The 17,289-nt window shown below is 39.9% G+C and overlaps 4 protein-coding genes across 4 annotated transcripts in view; 3 read left to right on the top strand and 1 right to left on the bottom strand.

Moving 5' to 3' along the window:
• The window catches only part of LOC144085413 (serine/threonine-protein kinase NIM1-like), a 28,072-nt gene extending 15,351 nt beyond the window's left edge, over positions 1-12,721 (bottom strand). The window contains exons 1-7 of the mRNA XM_077614656.1: positions 12,061-12,721; positions 10,826-10,970; positions 10,577-10,738; positions 9,035-9,369; positions 7,778-7,817; positions 7,654-7,696; positions 1,446-1,592 (exon numbers count right to left, since the gene is read on the bottom strand). The gene's annotated coding sequence lies outside the window, so the exon portion shown is untranslated. The remainder of the gene's footprint in view (positions 1-1,445; positions 1,593-7,653; positions 7,697-7,777; positions 7,818-9,034; positions 9,370-10,576; positions 10,739-10,825; positions 10,971-12,060) is intronic.
• pnhd (pinhead) lies at positions 1,551-7,383 on the top strand. The gene is made up of 7 exons (XM_077615489.1): positions 1,551-1,605; positions 2,560-2,655; positions 2,732-2,874; positions 2,982-3,261; positions 4,070-4,251; positions 6,000-6,058; positions 7,099-7,383. Exons 1-7 carry the CDS (start codon positions 1,551-1,553, stop codon positions 7,247-7,249), a joined length of 966 nt encoding a protein of 321 aa, XP_077471615.1. The 3' UTR covers positions 7,250-7,383.
• Positions 8,742-12,672, top strand: admp (anti-dorsalizing morphogenic protein). The gene is made up of 5 exons (XM_077614657.1): positions 8,742-9,359; positions 10,390-10,526; positions 10,594-10,716; positions 10,793-10,985; positions 11,995-12,672. Exons 1-5 carry the CDS (start codon positions 9,050-9,052, stop codon positions 12,444-12,446), a joined length of 1,215 nt encoding a protein of 404 aa, XP_077470783.1. The 5' UTR covers positions 8,742-9,049; the 3' UTR covers positions 12,447-12,672.
• A 1,084-nt stretch (positions 12,722-13,805) lies between the features above and the next one.
• cib3 (calcium and integrin binding family member 3) lies at positions 13,806-17,247 on the top strand. Its single transcript, XM_077615307.1, has 6 exons — positions 13,806-13,856; positions 14,835-14,869; positions 14,957-15,068; positions 16,179-16,326; positions 16,425-16,620; positions 17,211-17,247. The coding sequence occupies exons 1-6, from the start codon at positions 13,806-13,808 to the stop codon at positions 17,230-17,232; spliced, it is 564 nt and encodes a 187-aa protein (XP_077471433.1). The 3' UTR covers positions 17,233-17,247.
• The last annotated feature ends 42 nt before the right edge of the window (positions 17,248-17,289 follow it).

Here is a 17,289-nt window from a genome sequence, read left to right as displayed (position 1 = left end):
GTTGTTGCAGGTTTGGGGCACCAAATCAGCACATCAAACACGGACTAACACCCGATTAGCACCTGAGGGTGGAGTCAAATTTCGTTAGTTGACAGGTGATTGTTGGCGTCTCCCTTAATAAAGCACAGCCGACATTGCATTGAGAGCCGACATTAAAATACGGTCTCACGTTTCATATTTAATAAACTTTAGTTTGACATGAATAAAATCTCTCTGAGCCAAAAATAAGAGCCCATCAATTGATGTGAGCCTGCCAGAATAGGTTTTTTTTCATTCTAGGTGCATGGAAATGGTCATGCCTCAAAAACCGTGATGTTAGAAGAAACGACTAAGTAGAAGAATCTGAGCTATTTTGTTGCTATGCTACTTTGAGAGCTACATTTTTATTTAAATTGCCATGTATGTCGACACACATTTATTTAAATTGTATGTATGTATATATGTATGTATGTATGTATGTATATATGTATATATGTGTATGTATATATGTATGTATATGTGTATATATGTATATACGTATATTATATATATATACACACATGTATATACATATATGTATATATATATCTGTATATATATATATATGTATATATATATATATATATGTATATATATATATATATATATATATATATTTCAGCAATACGCTTATTTATTTACTAACTTATTTATTACCTATTTATTTACATCTAAAATGTCTTTTCCTGTGTCTGTATTCTCGCCCTCTTGCTACTGTGACAGTGAAATTTTCCCAATGCAGGATGAATAAATTTATCTCATCTAATTTAATCTAATATTCATTTTTCTCTCTGAACATTACATTGCATGACTTCTTGCAATTTCCCACAGCACACCTGACCATTGCTGGCGGCACACTGGTTTGGAAACACTGACCTAACTAATCCTAACCCAGACAAACAGTATAAATTTGAGGGTAAAAAAAAAAAAAAACAAGTGGAATTAACCAGTTTTCCCGCTATAGTTTCGAATAAAAAAAATCAGAACGCTTTGACGAGAAGCGTCTTGAAGTGTGTTTGTCCTTTGAAAACGGGGGGCGGCGGGGGGGTTTCTCCTTGACCATTTGTCCGAGTGCTGAATAAACACAAAGGTGCTGCGGGGACAGTCCGGGAAGGTGAGGCTGGGGGCGCCCCCACGCTGATCCTGTTTACGTGCTGGGGCCGGGTTTTTGTTTTAAGTCGGAGGTGCTAAACACCCCCTAAGAGATAAAAGATGATTAATGCCTTTGATTGAGTGTCACGTTTAGTGGCTGCGGGGCTACTAGGGCCACTTTATTAGGCTGAGTCGGCCGGGGCTCGGCTCGACACACCCGAGCGGGCCGGAAAAGTGGATGCTGGCCTTTTTTTTGGGAGGTTTTTTACCTTTGAAGTGGCTTGCAGGAGAACAAGCGTCCCCGACAAAAGCATGGAAATTTGATTAGCTCTCACTTGCTGCCTCGGAGGCCGAAGCTCGTATAAATAACGGAGGCGTCGTCTGGGTCGCAGGGACACTCGGGGTCTGGCGGTAAGAGGACTTTGGGGAACTTTAAAGCCATGGATGGACTCAAACGCTGCCTGCTCCTGCTGCTGTGCGTACTGCAAATGACATGTAAGTAGTGTTTACTTTGCGGGGTACTCCTAAGCTCCTCGTTTACTCGGCCTCGTTCATCTGCATTTTTTAGCAGGACTTGGAGTTGGGATTTGGGGAGAACAATGGCAGGTTTTTTTGGGGGGGGGCACATGATGGGACAGAAAATATATGAGATGGATGGATGGTTTGGACATTGCATGCTTGTTTTTGGTCAGAAAATTTGAAGTGCAAGATTAGGCCTATGATCAAATTTTTGGGGGGTGCAAGGAAGTATGGAGATTGACAGGAAGTTCTATATAGAGTTTGGTCATCATTTCCTGTTTAATTTTTTATTTAATTTTACATTTTTGGGGGGTTATTTTTACCCTGCATTAATTTTCAAAAAGGTTACATATTTCAAGTTTAATTCAATTGGTAAACCTAATTTTTAATGGTATTTTTGTAAAATTGGGCAATTTTTTTTGTTGAAATAATTTGTTTTTGTGTGACTATTTTTGTTGTTGCCATTTTAGGGAAATTTCTTTTAGCATGTATATTTTGATTGAAACTTCAGACTCTTATCAAATTTAAATGAGAATTAAATTGTGTGTTAGGGTGTGAAAAATCTTTTAATGGAGAAAGCTGATATTATTTTTGATCCATTTATCAATTTATCAGATTATTATTTTTTCCCTTATAAGTGACTGAAATTCGCTATGCAAAAAATTGATTTAATGAGTATTCAGTTACTGATAATGCATGTAAAATATATATTTTTAAAAGTCCATTATTATAAAACCAGATGTTTCCATGTCATATTTTGATTTTAAAAAAATGTTCCAATCATTTTGCTAATTTTATGCCAAATGCCTTCAAGCGCCAACGTGATTATCGCAATACTGTAGTTTGAGAATGAATAAATTGTCAAAGAAATAATCGATATTGCACGTCCAGGTGTTTTACGGGCATAAATAAGTTTTTGTGGGTTCGCAGTGGCAGCGGTCCTCAACAAACACCCGGACCACCGGAACCTATTCACGCAGAGGGCCTGCTGCAGGCGGCAGACTCACTTTGTCTACATCGGTCAAGGTAGAGACCCCAAAAATCTCAATCGATGACTCCCACTTAACCATATTTAACGAAGCCCCGCCCTTTTTCATTGCAGACATCTCGGGCACCCCTATTAGCGTGGACGTGGGAATTTGCAGGCCCCACTGCGGGGGGCCGGCGGTCCGTCCGTCCTTCGAGCCCGGTGCGCGAGACTACGCGCAACACGCGTCCATGTTGGAATTCCTCAAGAACAAAAAAGTGAGTGGTGTAGGAGCCTGTGGCCACCACCAGAGGGCGCTCTGTCTCACGCAGAAGAATCGGGAACCTAATTTATTGCTGACGCCATGTTTTGATTTTGAAAACAGCACAGGATGCGCAAGCCCGTCGGCCCGGAAGCGGGACAACCCCAGAAAAGGCCGTTATCCCCGTGCGGCGTGAATCATGCGTGCGAGCCGACGGGCTTGCGCGTGGACCGGATCCTCCTGTTCGAGGGCCCCCGTGAGGTGGAGGTGATCCAGGAGTGCCACTGTGAGATCCAGCCGCTTCAATGCATGCGCGTACCCTCGCTGAGGACCTTTTTCTCGGAGACGCCCTACGAGAATGTGCTGGATGTGGGCGGGTGCTCCAGATCCAAGGGTGTTCCCGGTAACTCATTTCGATTTTAAGTGGCATTTTTAATAAATGTTTATTGTGGATTTGGCATGAGATTTCACTAAAAAGAAGTGTTATATTGCTGAATATAAGACTTCTTATTTTTTATTCCTATTTTAATGAGATATTTTTAATGTAGCTAAATGTTTAGTGAGTGTTATTTTTTCTTCAGTTTTTACAGTTGTTACATTTTTGGGCAAAGTTGGGGGTAACCTTAAATAGAACAGGTTATACACGCAAAAAATTGTAATTATTAGTAAATTAGGTTTAAAAATAATACGAAATTCAATTTGGATGCTAGTGAGTTTCGTGTTTTCAAGCTAAATTAAATGTTTTGATGTTTGCTGTGCCAAATATAAAAAAATTCCATATACCAAATGTCTTTAAAAATCATGATGATAGAACTTTCATCGGTTCCAATTGGTCGGTCGCCCTTCTTCAAAATGGAATTTTTTCTCCACTCAGTTTTCCATTGCAGCCTAATTTTAATTTTAGAACAATATGTAATAATTATATTAGCCCAAAAATGATTGTAGCGTGTCAACAGACCAAATTTCCATTCAAAGCTAATCCCATATTTGAAAAGAGTGGTTAACATAACTTACATTTTTGATAATGCTAACAGATTAGCTAGCCTCTGTGTTAAGTTTAAACCCTTCATTTTCATTAACGACATTAATAAATGAAACTATTTTCCCGTTTATACCAACACAACAAAGCAATTCAGAACAAAAGCCACGCTAACACTTTACCCTATGATTCATTCGATATATTTAAAGCCAACTAAGTCGACTTTCCACAGACGGATTTTCCTGCGTGCCCACCAAATTCGACTCGGCGCTGGTGGAGACCCCCAACAAAATGACCGCCATCCCCACCGTGGCGGCCTGCGAGCTAAAGGAAAGCTGCTACCGCGTCCCATACGTCGAGTACTACTACGAAATTGTGCACCAAGGCGACGGCGTCAAGGAGGAGAGACTTCGGGTAGGTGAAAAACGACGACCGTCCTTTCCTAGGCTAACGTTTAGCACATGCAAAACGGCTTCAATTGTGATTCTGCTTTCGCAAGTGGAGAGGAAATGCTGCCGGTGCCAGACTCTAATGAAGTAGTTTCATTCGTAGCGGCCGCTGTGCGACACTCGGCACTTGATCAGCTTCCTGTCGCGATTTCACACCGCACATTTAGGCGCTATGCTGGAAATTCTTTATGTGGTCAGAATGGAGTTTGTGGTTTTACTGAAGGGAATACACAAAGGTAGGGAAATTAAGGCTTTGAGAGGCGGTTGGGGAATGGCAGTATCATACCTGTCAACCTGGGCCAATTGCTTCCTTTATTAATGATTGTAATTCCCCTTATTAAGGGATGAAAAAATGTACAAAAGCAACGTGGCACATATTTACTCACATTGGGCGCACTTGAAAGTCTAAAATTTTCTCCAAAGTGGACGGAGTGCCCAATCAGTATGCATTAAATTGAAGATTCTGTAGATGTCGCTGTATGACGCTGACAGTTTGACTGTCTGGGTACATTGCTTGCTGACGCGCTATATTTATATTTAGCGAAAAGGCGTGCGCATATCATGCTTAAAGCATGTTAATATTAGCAGTCGACGATGACGCTTTTGTCTGCTAAAAGTGACCGAGACGATCCGGATTAGAGCCAAAATGGGTAAAACGAGATTGGTTTTACAAAAAAACGTACTTGGAAAATATCCTGTACAAAAGCTGTTATATGGCGTACACGATTTGAAATGATAAAAAAAAACGTATAAAATACGGGAAAAACACAAGTTGACACTACAGTATTTAATCTTACTCACAATGCGATTTTACAATATGGTTTTAAATGTTATTTGTGACAAATGCACACCAAGCAAAAGATTAATTTGAAAAATAATAAGATTACCTTAAAAAACATTAAACCCAAAGTTTAAAAATGTAAGTTATTCACCTCGGTGCTACAATATTACACCACAGTGCTTTAATATAGTCTAAACTAACTGTACTAGGTAACATAAACAAAAAGGCATTTTTTATCCGCATTAATGGCGTACTTAAGATTTAAGGGTGATGTTTAACATTTTAAATTAAATTATAAATAGTTTTAAAGACTACATTTGAAGCGTAAACATGCAAATCTATAGCAAAAAAAATGCTAAACTTTAATATAAGTGTATTCATTTAATAAACAATTAAAATACTGATTAAAATTAATAACTGTGTAACAATTGTATCAGGAAAAACTGCAGCAAATTTATAGTGCGGAAAAACTGTTTGGCTGTAATTATCCCTGAAAGGATAAGTCAAAAAGTCTGACAATTTACCTTTATATTTTATAATATATCTATTTATAATTATACTTGTTTTGCTTTAACACTACAACATTCAGTCTGCTCAACATTTAATATCCAGAGCCTGATATTAAGACAATTCCGGGTCTATAATCATTTATCAAAATAGTTTTCAATTAATTGATCCCTTACTGCGCCTTTTTTGCAAGATTATATCCTGTAAATTTAGAAACATCTCCTGAGATAGAAGAAGTTGATTGAATTGAGCTACTTTGGTGGTTGTGTGGGGGTGCTATGAGCTCAGCAGTGAAGGTGCGAGCATGGAGGGCAAACACAAATGGGGCTCTGCAGGTGTCAAATCAAAGCGGCCAACGATACCAAACGACGTCAATATTTGTGACGCTGACGGCCTTGTCTCTCTGTGTTGCTAATGTTTGGCAGGAAGTGGACGTGGGCAGATGTTTGGGAGGCTGCACCACAGGAAACCGCTGCCTTCTCAGGTACGTATGAGCACAGCTGCGAGCGACACACACACACACACACACACACACACACACACACACACACACACACACACTCACACAAGCGGCCGTCAATTCACAATAACCTGCGACCTCTGACACCCACGCGTGCGCACGCTTTTAAGTTTCCTCCGTAAACACCAAATGTTCTTTTTAACACGTCGGCGCTAAATAAAGGGAATACTCTTTATATAGAATGAAGTACGGATGAGTAAGGATAACCAAAATAATGTATTTTTTGTTTGTTTTTAGTTATAAGGGTACTCATTTAACCGACTCAAATTTTTAAATGTAAAGAAAGTGCAACTGGGGGGTCTCCCGGAATTATAATAGTTTTTTTTTTCTACATTGAAATGAATTAAAAATAGAACAGTTGTAGGAGAAGAGTTTTTAAATTATTCAGTGTTAAGTATTTCTAAACAAAATTAAAAGAAAACCATTAATTAGTTTGAAAATAATTGCATTATGATGACTAATATTTTACATTATTGTGACACACACACAAATATTTATATACGACCATGTTAAATATTCATTTATAACCTAACCCTTTTTCACTGGTCATTACAATGAAAATTTTTAAAAAGGATTACTATTGTCCTCAAGTATTTAAACTCAGAAAAAAACAATATAACGTAAAGATTTAACTATGCAATGATTAATATTTAGCCGATTTTACATTTTTCCTTAACTTACAATTTCACTTTATTACCAACACAAACCATTTAATTTACTAATAATTCTTTACTTGAATAATTTTTTGATTCAATCTTTTTAATCATAACAATTTTTTTATCATTTACTAATTCAGCTTTTTTAAATGGAAGTTGTAGTTGTGCTTAAGGGATGCTGCGGTTGGAACTATTTACAAGCATGACAACTATTATTCCATTTTGGTTCATGTATTCCTTCCTGTTGACCATAGCAACCCATTTTTTCTGAGTACCATAAAATACAACTGTGTGATTTAAAAAAAAATCAAATTCCCTTCTTATTGAAATAATTCCTTCTTTTTCCAGGAGTCCATCAGACCCCGAAATCTGCCAATTGTGGTCCAAGAAACAATCAAGCTCGTGCGTACCTCAAGGGTACGAAAGCCACAGTTTCCTGAGCCAGCATGGCCAGATTAGCACCATCCTGTCAATCACTTCCTGCCACTGCCCAAAGTGAAGAGCCCCAAAAAGACACCACCCCCTCCTGGCTAGATCTGCACATGACATGCCTAGCAAGCAATACCTTAAAGTATTATTGTATAATATGTAATATACGTATATAAAAAGTGAGAATTCTTGTAAATAAATATAATGCTGAAATAAATGGGACAGTTTGTCTATAAATGTGAACTTTTGTGAACATTATATAATTAGGCTGTCAAATTAAGACTTATTCGTACGTGCACTTATAAAATACTGGACATTTGCATATTTTTTCTTGTAAAATATTTCATTGAAACACAAAGGGGCAAAATGCAGTACAGTGGACCTTCTACAATTCTGGTATCAAAAACTAGTAGCATAAATCCCAGGGCTAATGTACCATTTTTTAAATGAAAAAAAGGTAAGTACAGTACTCACCTAATTGTGCCTTTTTTGTGCTGCAGTACCACATATTCTTATGCTGCAAAAAAATGAGTCCAAATATTTGTATGCAAGTGATTAAAATGGATTCCCATTAGAATTCCCATAACACAGTACTTACCATAGTATGTTGTGATCTTATAAAAGTACTCCTGGTTATCCTTGGGAGAAAAAAAAGGAAAATGTACTATACATAAAATATAAAATGCCATTGTTTCTATGAAATAAGGTTTTTAGGTAAAATGTTATCTTGGTAGATGTTACATTAATTGGGAAACCACTGTTTAAAATACATATTTAGTTTATCTGGAACATTACATTGTAATGTAATCATACATTTTAATGGGACTACAATAATAATAGCCTTATAGACTTAAAATATGATTTGTTAAGTTCTTTCTTAAATTAATGTACAGAAAATCAATTCATTGAGTCTTCTCAGAAACTCATTAGAAAGTGATGGATGGACAGACAGACAAATAGATTAATACAGCTAAAGAGACCAAAAAAAACAAATAGCTAAAGAGAAAGACATACAGATAAAGAGACAAAAAACAGACAGCTAATAAGATAGACACCAAGCAATATACCATGTGCAATGACAATAAAGTTTTCAATTCAATTCAGTGGCTAGCTAGGAGCTAGCATATTTAAATTAGCTATACGAATTTACGAGAACTTTATACAAACCCACGCGTTTGGAGGCCTCTTACTTTGAAATTGAGATGTGTAAAACGACACGTTTGTGTGACACATCCCAACATGTGTTCTCCTTTTTTATGGCTTGTTTGCTCGGTTTCGTCGCTGTGTGCAGCGGAAACTTTGATCCATGTTTGGCTAAAGTTACGCCGAAAAGAAAAGCAGCAAGGAAACGGCTCGGGCCCCCCTACCATGTCAATAAATTAAAGCCATGACGACGAGCCACCTGCGATTCAATACGATAAGCAGTTATGTAGATGCTGATAAGCACGACACCGCTTAATCGATTTCCATTAGTATCCCAAATTAATGGATCTAATGGCGAGGGGGCATTTCCTCGACAGGGGGGTACGCGACACTTCCACTTTTAAACCTAAACCCAGACATTTAGCAAAGTTTGTGCCTCCTCCTCCTCTCTTGTCACTTTAAGTTGATTTGAGCGTTTATTGCCAGATGCGAGGACAATAGCGACCAGTGGATGGACTTGACACCTTTGTCAACACCGCCATTAGTCTCCCTTTTCATTCGCTGATGGGTGATTTACATTTGCGCCCAAATAGCATCTTTTTTTTTTACTACTGTTTACCATGAGATTGGGTGAGGAGGAAGACGGGGGGTGCACAATGAAGATATAAATGAGTTCCCCCCAACAGTATTCCCTATTCACTTCATAACTTACTTTTTTGCTTGCAAGATGCTCACTTTTGTGATCCTGGTCGCTTCGGCGTGCACGCTGGTCCGGGCGCGGCCGTCGCTTAACTACCTAGAGGAGCCCTACGCTAACGGGTCCCCCCACACCGGGACGGAGGAGGTCCGCTCGTCCGCCATCAAGAGGCTACTGGCGGTGTTCGGAATGGACGACCCGCCCGCAGCCGTGGAGCACCGACGTAAGCAGCCACCGCAGTACATGCTGGACCTGTACAACACCGTGGCTGACGTCGACGGGGTGACCAAGGACCCCTACCTGCTGGAAGGCAACACCGTGCGCAGCTTCTTTGACAAACGTGAGTGACACTAAAAAAAAAAAGAGTTATTGTTGTTCAGTGTCCTGGGAAATGTTCTTCTTGGACTGGATGCTGAATTGAATTGAATGCTTTTAATGTTATTATACAAGTATCATGAAATTTATAGCTTCACTACTTAGTGTACAAATAACAACAGACAAATTCATAATCAATGAATTATAACTATAAATAATAAATAAAGCAGCAATAGATAAGTCATAAATAAATAAACAAACTAAAACAACTTATGGATAGATGTTTTAAATCATTTATATTTTTCCCTCATAAATATGTATACTATTTTACTATAATTTTCTTCTGGGATTGGATGGTGATTATAAGTGGGCCGGACCATTTTAGATATAATATTTAGATTATTTTTTAATACATGGATTAAAAGAACTGGATTAAAATCCCTGAATATGCAGTTTTTTTATAGATATAAAACAATGTTTATTTTAGCTATTTTTTAATATATTTTTAGATTTTACAAAATTATTTTTGAACTAAAAACTCTGAAAAAATGGATAAAAAATGACAATTATTGATTTAAAAGGGGGAAAATCAGGACATTGAATATACATCTATACTCTTCATTTTAATTTGATCCTAAAAAAGAAAGTCGGCACTCATGATTTACTTTCCCGGGCCGCACACAATCACGCGGCGGGCCAGATTTGGCCCCCGGGCCGCCACTTTGACACATATGGTGTAGTCTGTCTTTTTCTTTTTTTAAAGGCAACTATAGTATTAATTCTCCCCATAACCTCAATCAGGGTAGTGAATGTCTACAACTCATGGATAGATGCTTTAACTTCTTTATCATTTTTTACCTCATAAATATACTATTTTGACTATAATTTTCTTCTGGGATTGGAGGGTGAGCAGTTCAGGGTGTAGTCTGACTTTTTTTTTAAGCAGCTATAGTCTCAATTCTCCTTATACACCCAATCAGCATTGTGAATGTATTCAACTCATGGATAGACATTTTAACTTATGCATATTTTTTCCCCTCATAAATATATTGCAGTGCGCAGCGAGCAGGTGGAATTTCGGTTCAACTTGTCCACCGTGGCCCGAACGGAGAAGATCCTGACAGCCGAGCTTCACCTTTTCAAGCTTCGACCGCAACCCACTCTTGCATTCAGTCGGCATCACTTTTGTCAGGTAAGCCTTGTCCCTCCCGTTTTAGCGGTGTACGCGGTGCACAATCTTACCAAAAATTCCAATCCAGGTCAGCGTCTACCAGTTGCTGGACGCCACCAAAAGCAACAGCACGCAAGAGAAGAAGCTGTTGTCTTCTCGGCTCATCCCGATCCACTCCAACGGTTGGGAGGTGTTCACCGTCACTCAAGCCGTAAGTCCTGATAAGTTGAAATCTGTCTATGAGAGATTTGCAGTTTATAAGCTTCATGGTATTTTTTTCATGAAAGGTACGTTCGTGGACAGTAGACGAAGGCAGTAACCTGGGGCTCCATGTGGTGGTGCGGATGCTGGGTGGCAGCCAGATGGACCTGAAGCTGATCCGTTTCGCCTCAGGACGTAGCCACCACCTGAGCAAGCAACCCATGCTGGTCCTATTCACCGACGATGGACGACGTCGGTCCGCCACTATTGAGAGCATAGGTAAGATCAGGTTTTGGGATTAGAATTGCCTGATTTTGTAGATCTTTGAGGATGCCGAGTCACAATCCGATACCTCAATGTATTTAGCGCACGTGTCAAAGTGGCGGCCCGGGGGCCAAATCTGCCCCGCCGCATCATTTTGTGTGGCCCGGGAAAGTAAATCATGAGTGCCGACTTTGTTTTAGGATCAAATTAAAATGAAGAGTATAGATGTATATTACATTTCCTGATTTTCCCCTTTTTAAAACAATAATTGTAATTTTTTAATCAATGTTTTCTGTGTTTTAGTTCAAAAATCATTTTGTAAAATCTAAAAATATATTTTAAAAAAGCTAAAATAAACATTGTTTTAGATCTGTAAAACACTGAATAGTCAGGGTTTTTAATCCAGTTCTTTTAATCCATTTATTTAAAAAAATCTAAATATTATATCTAAAATGGTCCGGCCCAAATGAAATCGAGTTGACGTTGACGCGGCCCGCGAACCAACCTGAGTCTGATTTAGCGCATAGCACATCTAAATGTATTTTCACCCTAATTTAAACAAAGCTATCCAACATTAAAGGTATACAATACCTTTTTTGGGGTTGTAAATCCCTGGCACAAAATAATGTTGCAAACAAATCGCATTCAAATATCTGGTTCTCATTAATGAATATATAATAGTCCAATGCGATAAATGGAACTTTGTGGATTGTGATTTTCTTGACTTTTATACTCTTGATATGAAAAGTTTGATTCATTTCTGTGAATTTAAACATATAGAATAAAATACATTTATTTTCGTAGTATACCTCTGTTATTTTAATTTATATAAGACATGTGATCACTTGAGCTTAATTGTGATTTTCTTAACTTTTATATTGTTTCTGGACATTTTTTGTTGCTATGCAGTTTGTTTCACTAGTGTAAATATATCAGGTTTTTTTTGCAATATAGACTTTAACCTTTCCACAGAAGATGAACGTAATCACAACAACAACAAAAATCAACATTTTGTCTTTGACAGATCCAGACGACGCCCATGTTACGGCCATTTTGCCCCAATCCGGGTCGGCCGCCGCCCCCGCTTTACCTTCTCGCAACGCCCGTTCCGTAGCCAAGGCGACGATATCGGCAGATGAGGAGGAGGGGGGCGTCTCCAAGCCGTGTCAGCGTCTGCCGCTCTACGTGGACTTCGAGGAGATCGGCTGGTCGGGCTGGATCGTGTCGCCGCGGGGCTACAACGCGTACCACTGCAAAGGATCGTGCCCCTTCCCGCTGGGCCAAAACATGAGGCCCACCAACCACGCCACCGTGCAGTCCATCATCAACGCCCTGAAGCTGATCAAAAGCATCGAGACGCCCTGCTGCGTCCCCGACAAGCTCTACTCCATCAACCTGCTCTACTTCGACGACGACGAAAACGTGGTGCTCAAGCAGTACAACGACATGGTGGCGGGAAGCTGCGGCTGCCACTGACGACCCGCCGCGATCCTTCCCGCGTTGCCGCTTTGTACCATATGTAAAAAGCTATAAATGATAATATATGACGGTAGTGGAATCCTGTGAAAGATAGAAATGTACAGATTTTATTTTTCAGTGATTACAAAAATTGTGAATTTGTGTACAAACCTTCATCATTGTTTTGATCATCCAAATCATTGTACAGTTTGTTTTAAATATGTTCAAATAAATGTAAATAGATGAAAAGTCCTACAAAAAACACAAGATTGAGATGAACCTTTGCTAAGAATTGCAAAAACTGGCAAACAATAATTTAAACCTATAAACAGATAATTTCAAATTGATGTATGATAAATAAGAACAAATGTTCACATGAAATCTCACGGGAATATATATATATATATATATATATATATATATATATATATATATATATATATATATATATATATATATATATATATATATATATATATATCCAGCACAAAACCGGTACCAAAACATAACCAATTAGTGGTTATGCTTTTTAAATCAAATCCTTCAACACAAATTAGCCATCAAACTTGACAAAATCCAAACGTCACAAACTGATTCTTTTAAATTTTTCAATCCACCAAAAAAAATGAGCATCAATAACCTCAACTTTCAGCCCAGTGGCCAAGTGGTTAGCACATCAGCCTCACAGATTTGGGGTCCAGGGTTCAATCCCAGGTCAGTCCTCACTGTGCGGTGTTTGCGTGTTCTCCCCGGGCTTGCGTGGGTTTTCTCCGGGTACTCCGGTTTCCTCCCACATCCCAAAAACACGCACGCTAAGCTAATCGGACACTCAAAATTGCCCGTACCTATAATTGGTTATCCGTCTCCTCGTACGCTGCGATTGGCTGACCACCGATTCAGGGTGTCCCCTGCCTGATGCCCATAGTTAGGATAGGCTCCAGCACCCTCCACAACCCTTATGAGAATAACCATTTCAGAAAATGAATGAATTAACCATCAATACAACTACACATTTTTCCTTTGGGTCAAACACAAATTAGTTCCCTACAAAGGGGCGTCTGAGTGGAGCGTAACCCGAGCGTCGGCGGAGGCGTCGGCCTTGGAGTGGCACCAAAGGAGGGTTTGATAGCATTTGGCACGAGTCTGGACGACAGCCCTTATTCTCTTTCAAAAGGATCTGCCAGTCACCACGGAGGGGAAACGTTGTTATAAAGGGCCGCCAAACCGGGACCCCGCCAAAGCCCGACACTCGATCTGCCCCACCTCGCCTCCCCGCGGACCTGGCTTCCCTTTGTCCCACTATTTCATATCTGTCGGTGCCCACCATTTGCACCGCAACGACGATGAAACCAAGACCGGGTGTCCGTGCGCTCTAAGATGGGGAATAAGCAGACCATTTTCACAGCAATGCAGTTGGACGCCTACCAGGTTGGTGTGACCGATGGCCTAAATCGCCCAAAAACTTGGCATGTGTGCGTCGGGTATCCGAAAAAATAAAATGTTAGCGACCGTGACGAAAAAGGATTTCCCATATTCGAAAAATGTCAGTGGAAAAAAATGGCAGTTTCCCAACCACTGTCAATGGTCAGGTTTGCCGCGGGAAATCCTACATTGCAGTAGTCCAAGAAAAAAATTGGATTATGACCAATGTTCCCTCTAATTTTTTGTTTGTCTGGGCAGAAAGACAACCTCCCTGAGCACACTGAGTACCGGTGTGAGCAACATCATCATTGCTCGCTATGGGCACACACCAGTATCACACCTGCCATAAGCAGGTGTATGTCTACTACACATAAATGATTTAGTAATAATAAAATGTAATGATTAATATCTATGAATGGGCGGCCCGGTGGATGAGTGGTTCGCGCGTCGGCCTCACAGCAAAAAAAAAAAAAGGGATTTTATTTTGTGCGCTCCATATGATTTGCTGTGTGCGCAGAGAAGACGAGAGTAGTGCGCAGCTTAGATGGAACATTGATTATGACCAACAATAAGTCCATATTGTAATATTACACAAGCGTGAATGTCTCCTTGTGCCCTGCGATTGGCTGAAAAATGTATGCACAGATGGTACTGAATGAAACGAAACAAAAATCTCGAACCCTAATCTCGATTATTATCTGATCACACCACATTCCGTGTTGGCACACAATAAATCGATCTGGAACAAAGATAACATTAATTAACAGGAAACAATAATTATCCTAACGAATAATTAAAAAAACAGCACAATTGCATCATATTTCCTATTGATTTAGCCTGATTGTGTTCAAAATCTAAGCCTATTAAAACCGATCCAACGAACTGAATCATGACAATTTGGAATACCGACAAATATATTGTTGACAAAGAATTGGAATAAAGCTGATGATTTACCGCCCTCAATTTTTAGAACTTTCTTTGCAGGACTGTACATACTTTACGAGAAAAGAAATTCTCAGGTGAGTAATTGTTGACTGGCCTCCAATTTGAATCTACATGGCCGACAAGAGATTAAGATGGGATTTCCCTTTTCTGTCGACTTTCAGACTCTTCCACCGTTATCACGATCTGGCGCCCCAGCTCGTTCCGCTGGACTACACGGAGCAACCAGATGTGAAGCTACCCTACGAACTGATTGGCAGCATGCCTGAGCTGAAGGTAGAGAGGCGCACGCACTCGCCACAACCCCGGCCACTTCCATAATTGATGAGCAATTCATCCACAGAATTCTTTGAAAAGAGCTTCGGTCACCCGACTCCTTTCATAACTCAAAGAATGCGGTTAGCGCACAAATGTTAGCCAATGCTAACGACTAGTCCTTCTTGAGTCTGTGTGATATTATTTATTTTGCTGTGACGATCACATTCTGGCAGTTCTATTTGTTCATTCATTCATTTTCAGAACTGCTATATCTTCACAAGGTTCACCGGGGGTGCTGGAGCCTACCCCAGCTGACTTTGGGCACCCTGAATTGGTGGCTAGCCAATTGCAGAGGACAATGAGATAAACAAGCATTCACGCTAGGGGAAATTCTCATCTCATCTCATTTTCTGAACCGCTTTATCTTCACTAGGGTCACGGGGATGCTGGAGCCTAGCTGACATTGGGCCAGAGGCGGCCAATCACAGGGCACGAGGAGACAAACAACCAATCACACTCATAGCTAGGGGCAATTTAGAGTGTCCAATCAGCCTACCATGCATGTTTTTGGAATGTGGGAGGAAACTGGAGTACCCAGAGAAAACCCACGCAGGCCCGGGGAGAACATGCAAACTCCACACAGGTGGACCGACCTGGATTTGAACCCTGGTCTCCCACTGTGAGGCCGACGTGCTAATCATTTAGCATCCAAATAGCTTAGCATGCATGTTTTTGGAATGTGGAAGGAAACCGGAGTATCTGGAGAAAACCCACGCAGGCCCGGGAAGAACATGCAAACTCCACACAGGTGGACCGACCTGGATTTGAACCCAGGTCTCCCACTGTGAGGCCGACACGCTAACCATTTAGCCGCCAGGCCACCCACGCTAGCGGAAATTTAGCATCCAAATAGCTTAGCATGCATGATTTTGGAATGTGGAAGGAAACCGGAGTATCTGGAGAAAGGTGGACCGACCTGGATTCGAACCCAGGACCTCAGACCTCTGAGGTCGACACGCTAACCACTCCACTCATCCACCGGGCCACCCACATCAAGGATTGCACTTAAGAAAAAATATGACAAATTTACATCCAATTTTCTTTCATTTATCCAATCGACCCAACCAGGACAACCCGTTCCGGCAAAGGATTGCGGAAGTTTTCTCCGAAGACGGCCAAGGAAACATGACGCTGGACGACTTTCTCGACATGTTCTCGGTTCTAAGCGAGATGGCGCCGCGGGACCTCAAAGCATACTACGCTTTTAAAATTTACGGTAAAATTTGGAGGAGAAAAAAAGTGGACGTTACCCCGTAAGCACCAAAATACAGATTCGGACCTGTCTGACTTTTAAATCTAATGTTTTTGGGGAAGACTTCAACAATGATGATTTCCTCTGCAAGTCCGACCTGGAGAAGACGCTAAACAAGCTGACGCGCAACGAGCTAACGGAGGACGAGGTGCGCATGGTTTGCGAGAAGGTGTTGGACGAGGCCGATATGGACAACGATGGCCGTCTATCCTTGGAAGACTTTCAGCACATGATCGTCCGGGCACCAGATTTCCTCAGGTATATATAAATTTACTATATCATTCATAGTACTATAAGAACGCACATATCTAAGTAAATACTTTGACCCACAGAAAGGCCGCTATTGAGTATGGAAATTCTATGGGACGCAAGATGGAAATGTAAATAAATCAATTGTATTAAGTTGGGTTTTTCTTCAAAAAATCTTAATCTCAATAGAATAAAAATAAATTTGCGGGGACGAAACGGGCTGTAATTGTTTTGTTTTTTTGGGTGGGGGGTTATCTGTGGGGACGGATGTTGAGGTTAAAGGTTAAATTAAAAGATTTTACATATTGAAAAGCTGTTTTTTTTTAGGAATTTAATTGTTTGAGAATATGGTTCTTTTCAGGAAGTCACGGTTATTAAATGAGTTACACCACAAAAGTTGTAAATATATAAACTGATTTTTTAGGTACTGTTTTTTAATCTAAAAACAATAAAAACGATTTTAAGGGTGAGAAACTGTAATAAAATAATAGTTTTATATTGTGACAATAAAGCCATTGATTTTTTTTCTTTTCAAATCACGATAACACATTTGAATTTTTTTGGCATTAACATTTGGCCATATTTTCTTCTGTTCTCAGCACCTTCCACATAAGAATATAAAGGAAAAGAATGAAACTAACTCTTCAGAACGGACTTGGAATATACTGACAACTGAAT

This window comes from Stigmatopora argus, chromosome 12, assembly GCF_051989625.1.
Source record: "Stigmatopora argus isolate UIUO_Sarg chromosome 12, RoL_Sarg_1.0, whole genome shotgun sequence".
NCBI lineage: Eukaryota > Metazoa > Chordata > Actinopteri > Syngnathiformes > Syngnathidae > Stigmatopora > Stigmatopora argus.
This window is presented reverse-complemented; position numbering and strand designations above follow the sequence as displayed.

Bases quoted from the DNA above. Each gene is read 5' to 3' on its own strand.
- pnhd (XM_077615489.1), top strand. From the start codon at position 1,551: ATGGATGGACTCAAACGCTGCCTGCTCCTGCTGCTGTGCGTACTGCAA. The intron at 1,606-2,559 runs GTAAGTAGTGTT...GTGGGTTCGCAG, and splicing joins GTGCGTACTGCAAATGACAT to TGGCAGCGGTCCTCAACAAA. The intron at 3,262-4,069 runs GTAACTCATTTC...GACTTTCCACAG, and splicing joins CAGATCCAAGGGTGTTCCCG to ACGGATTTTCCTGCGTGCCC.
- admp (XM_077614657.1), top strand. From the start codon at position 9,050: ATGCTCACTTTTGTGATCCTGGTCGCTTCGGCGTGCACGCTGGTCCGG. The intron at 10,717-10,792 runs GTAAGTCCTGAT...TTTTCATGAAAG, and splicing joins TGTTCACCGTCACTCAAGCC to GTACGTTCGTGGACAGTAGA. The intron at 10,986-11,994 runs GTAAGATCAGGT...TGTCTTTGACAG, and splicing joins CGCCACTATTGAGAGCATAG to ATCCAGACGACGCCCATGTT.
- cib3 (XM_077615307.1), top strand. From the start codon at position 13,806: ATGGGGAATAAGCAGACCATTTTCACAGCAATGCAGTTGGACGCCTAC. The intron at 15,069-16,178 runs GTAGAGAGGCGC...CGACCCAACCAG, and splicing joins GCAGCATGCCTGAGCTGAAG to GACAACCCGTTCCGGCAAAG. The intron at 16,327-16,424 runs GTAAAATTTGGA...TTTTTGGGGAAG, and splicing joins CTACGCTTTTAAAATTTACG to ACTTCAACAATGATGATTTC.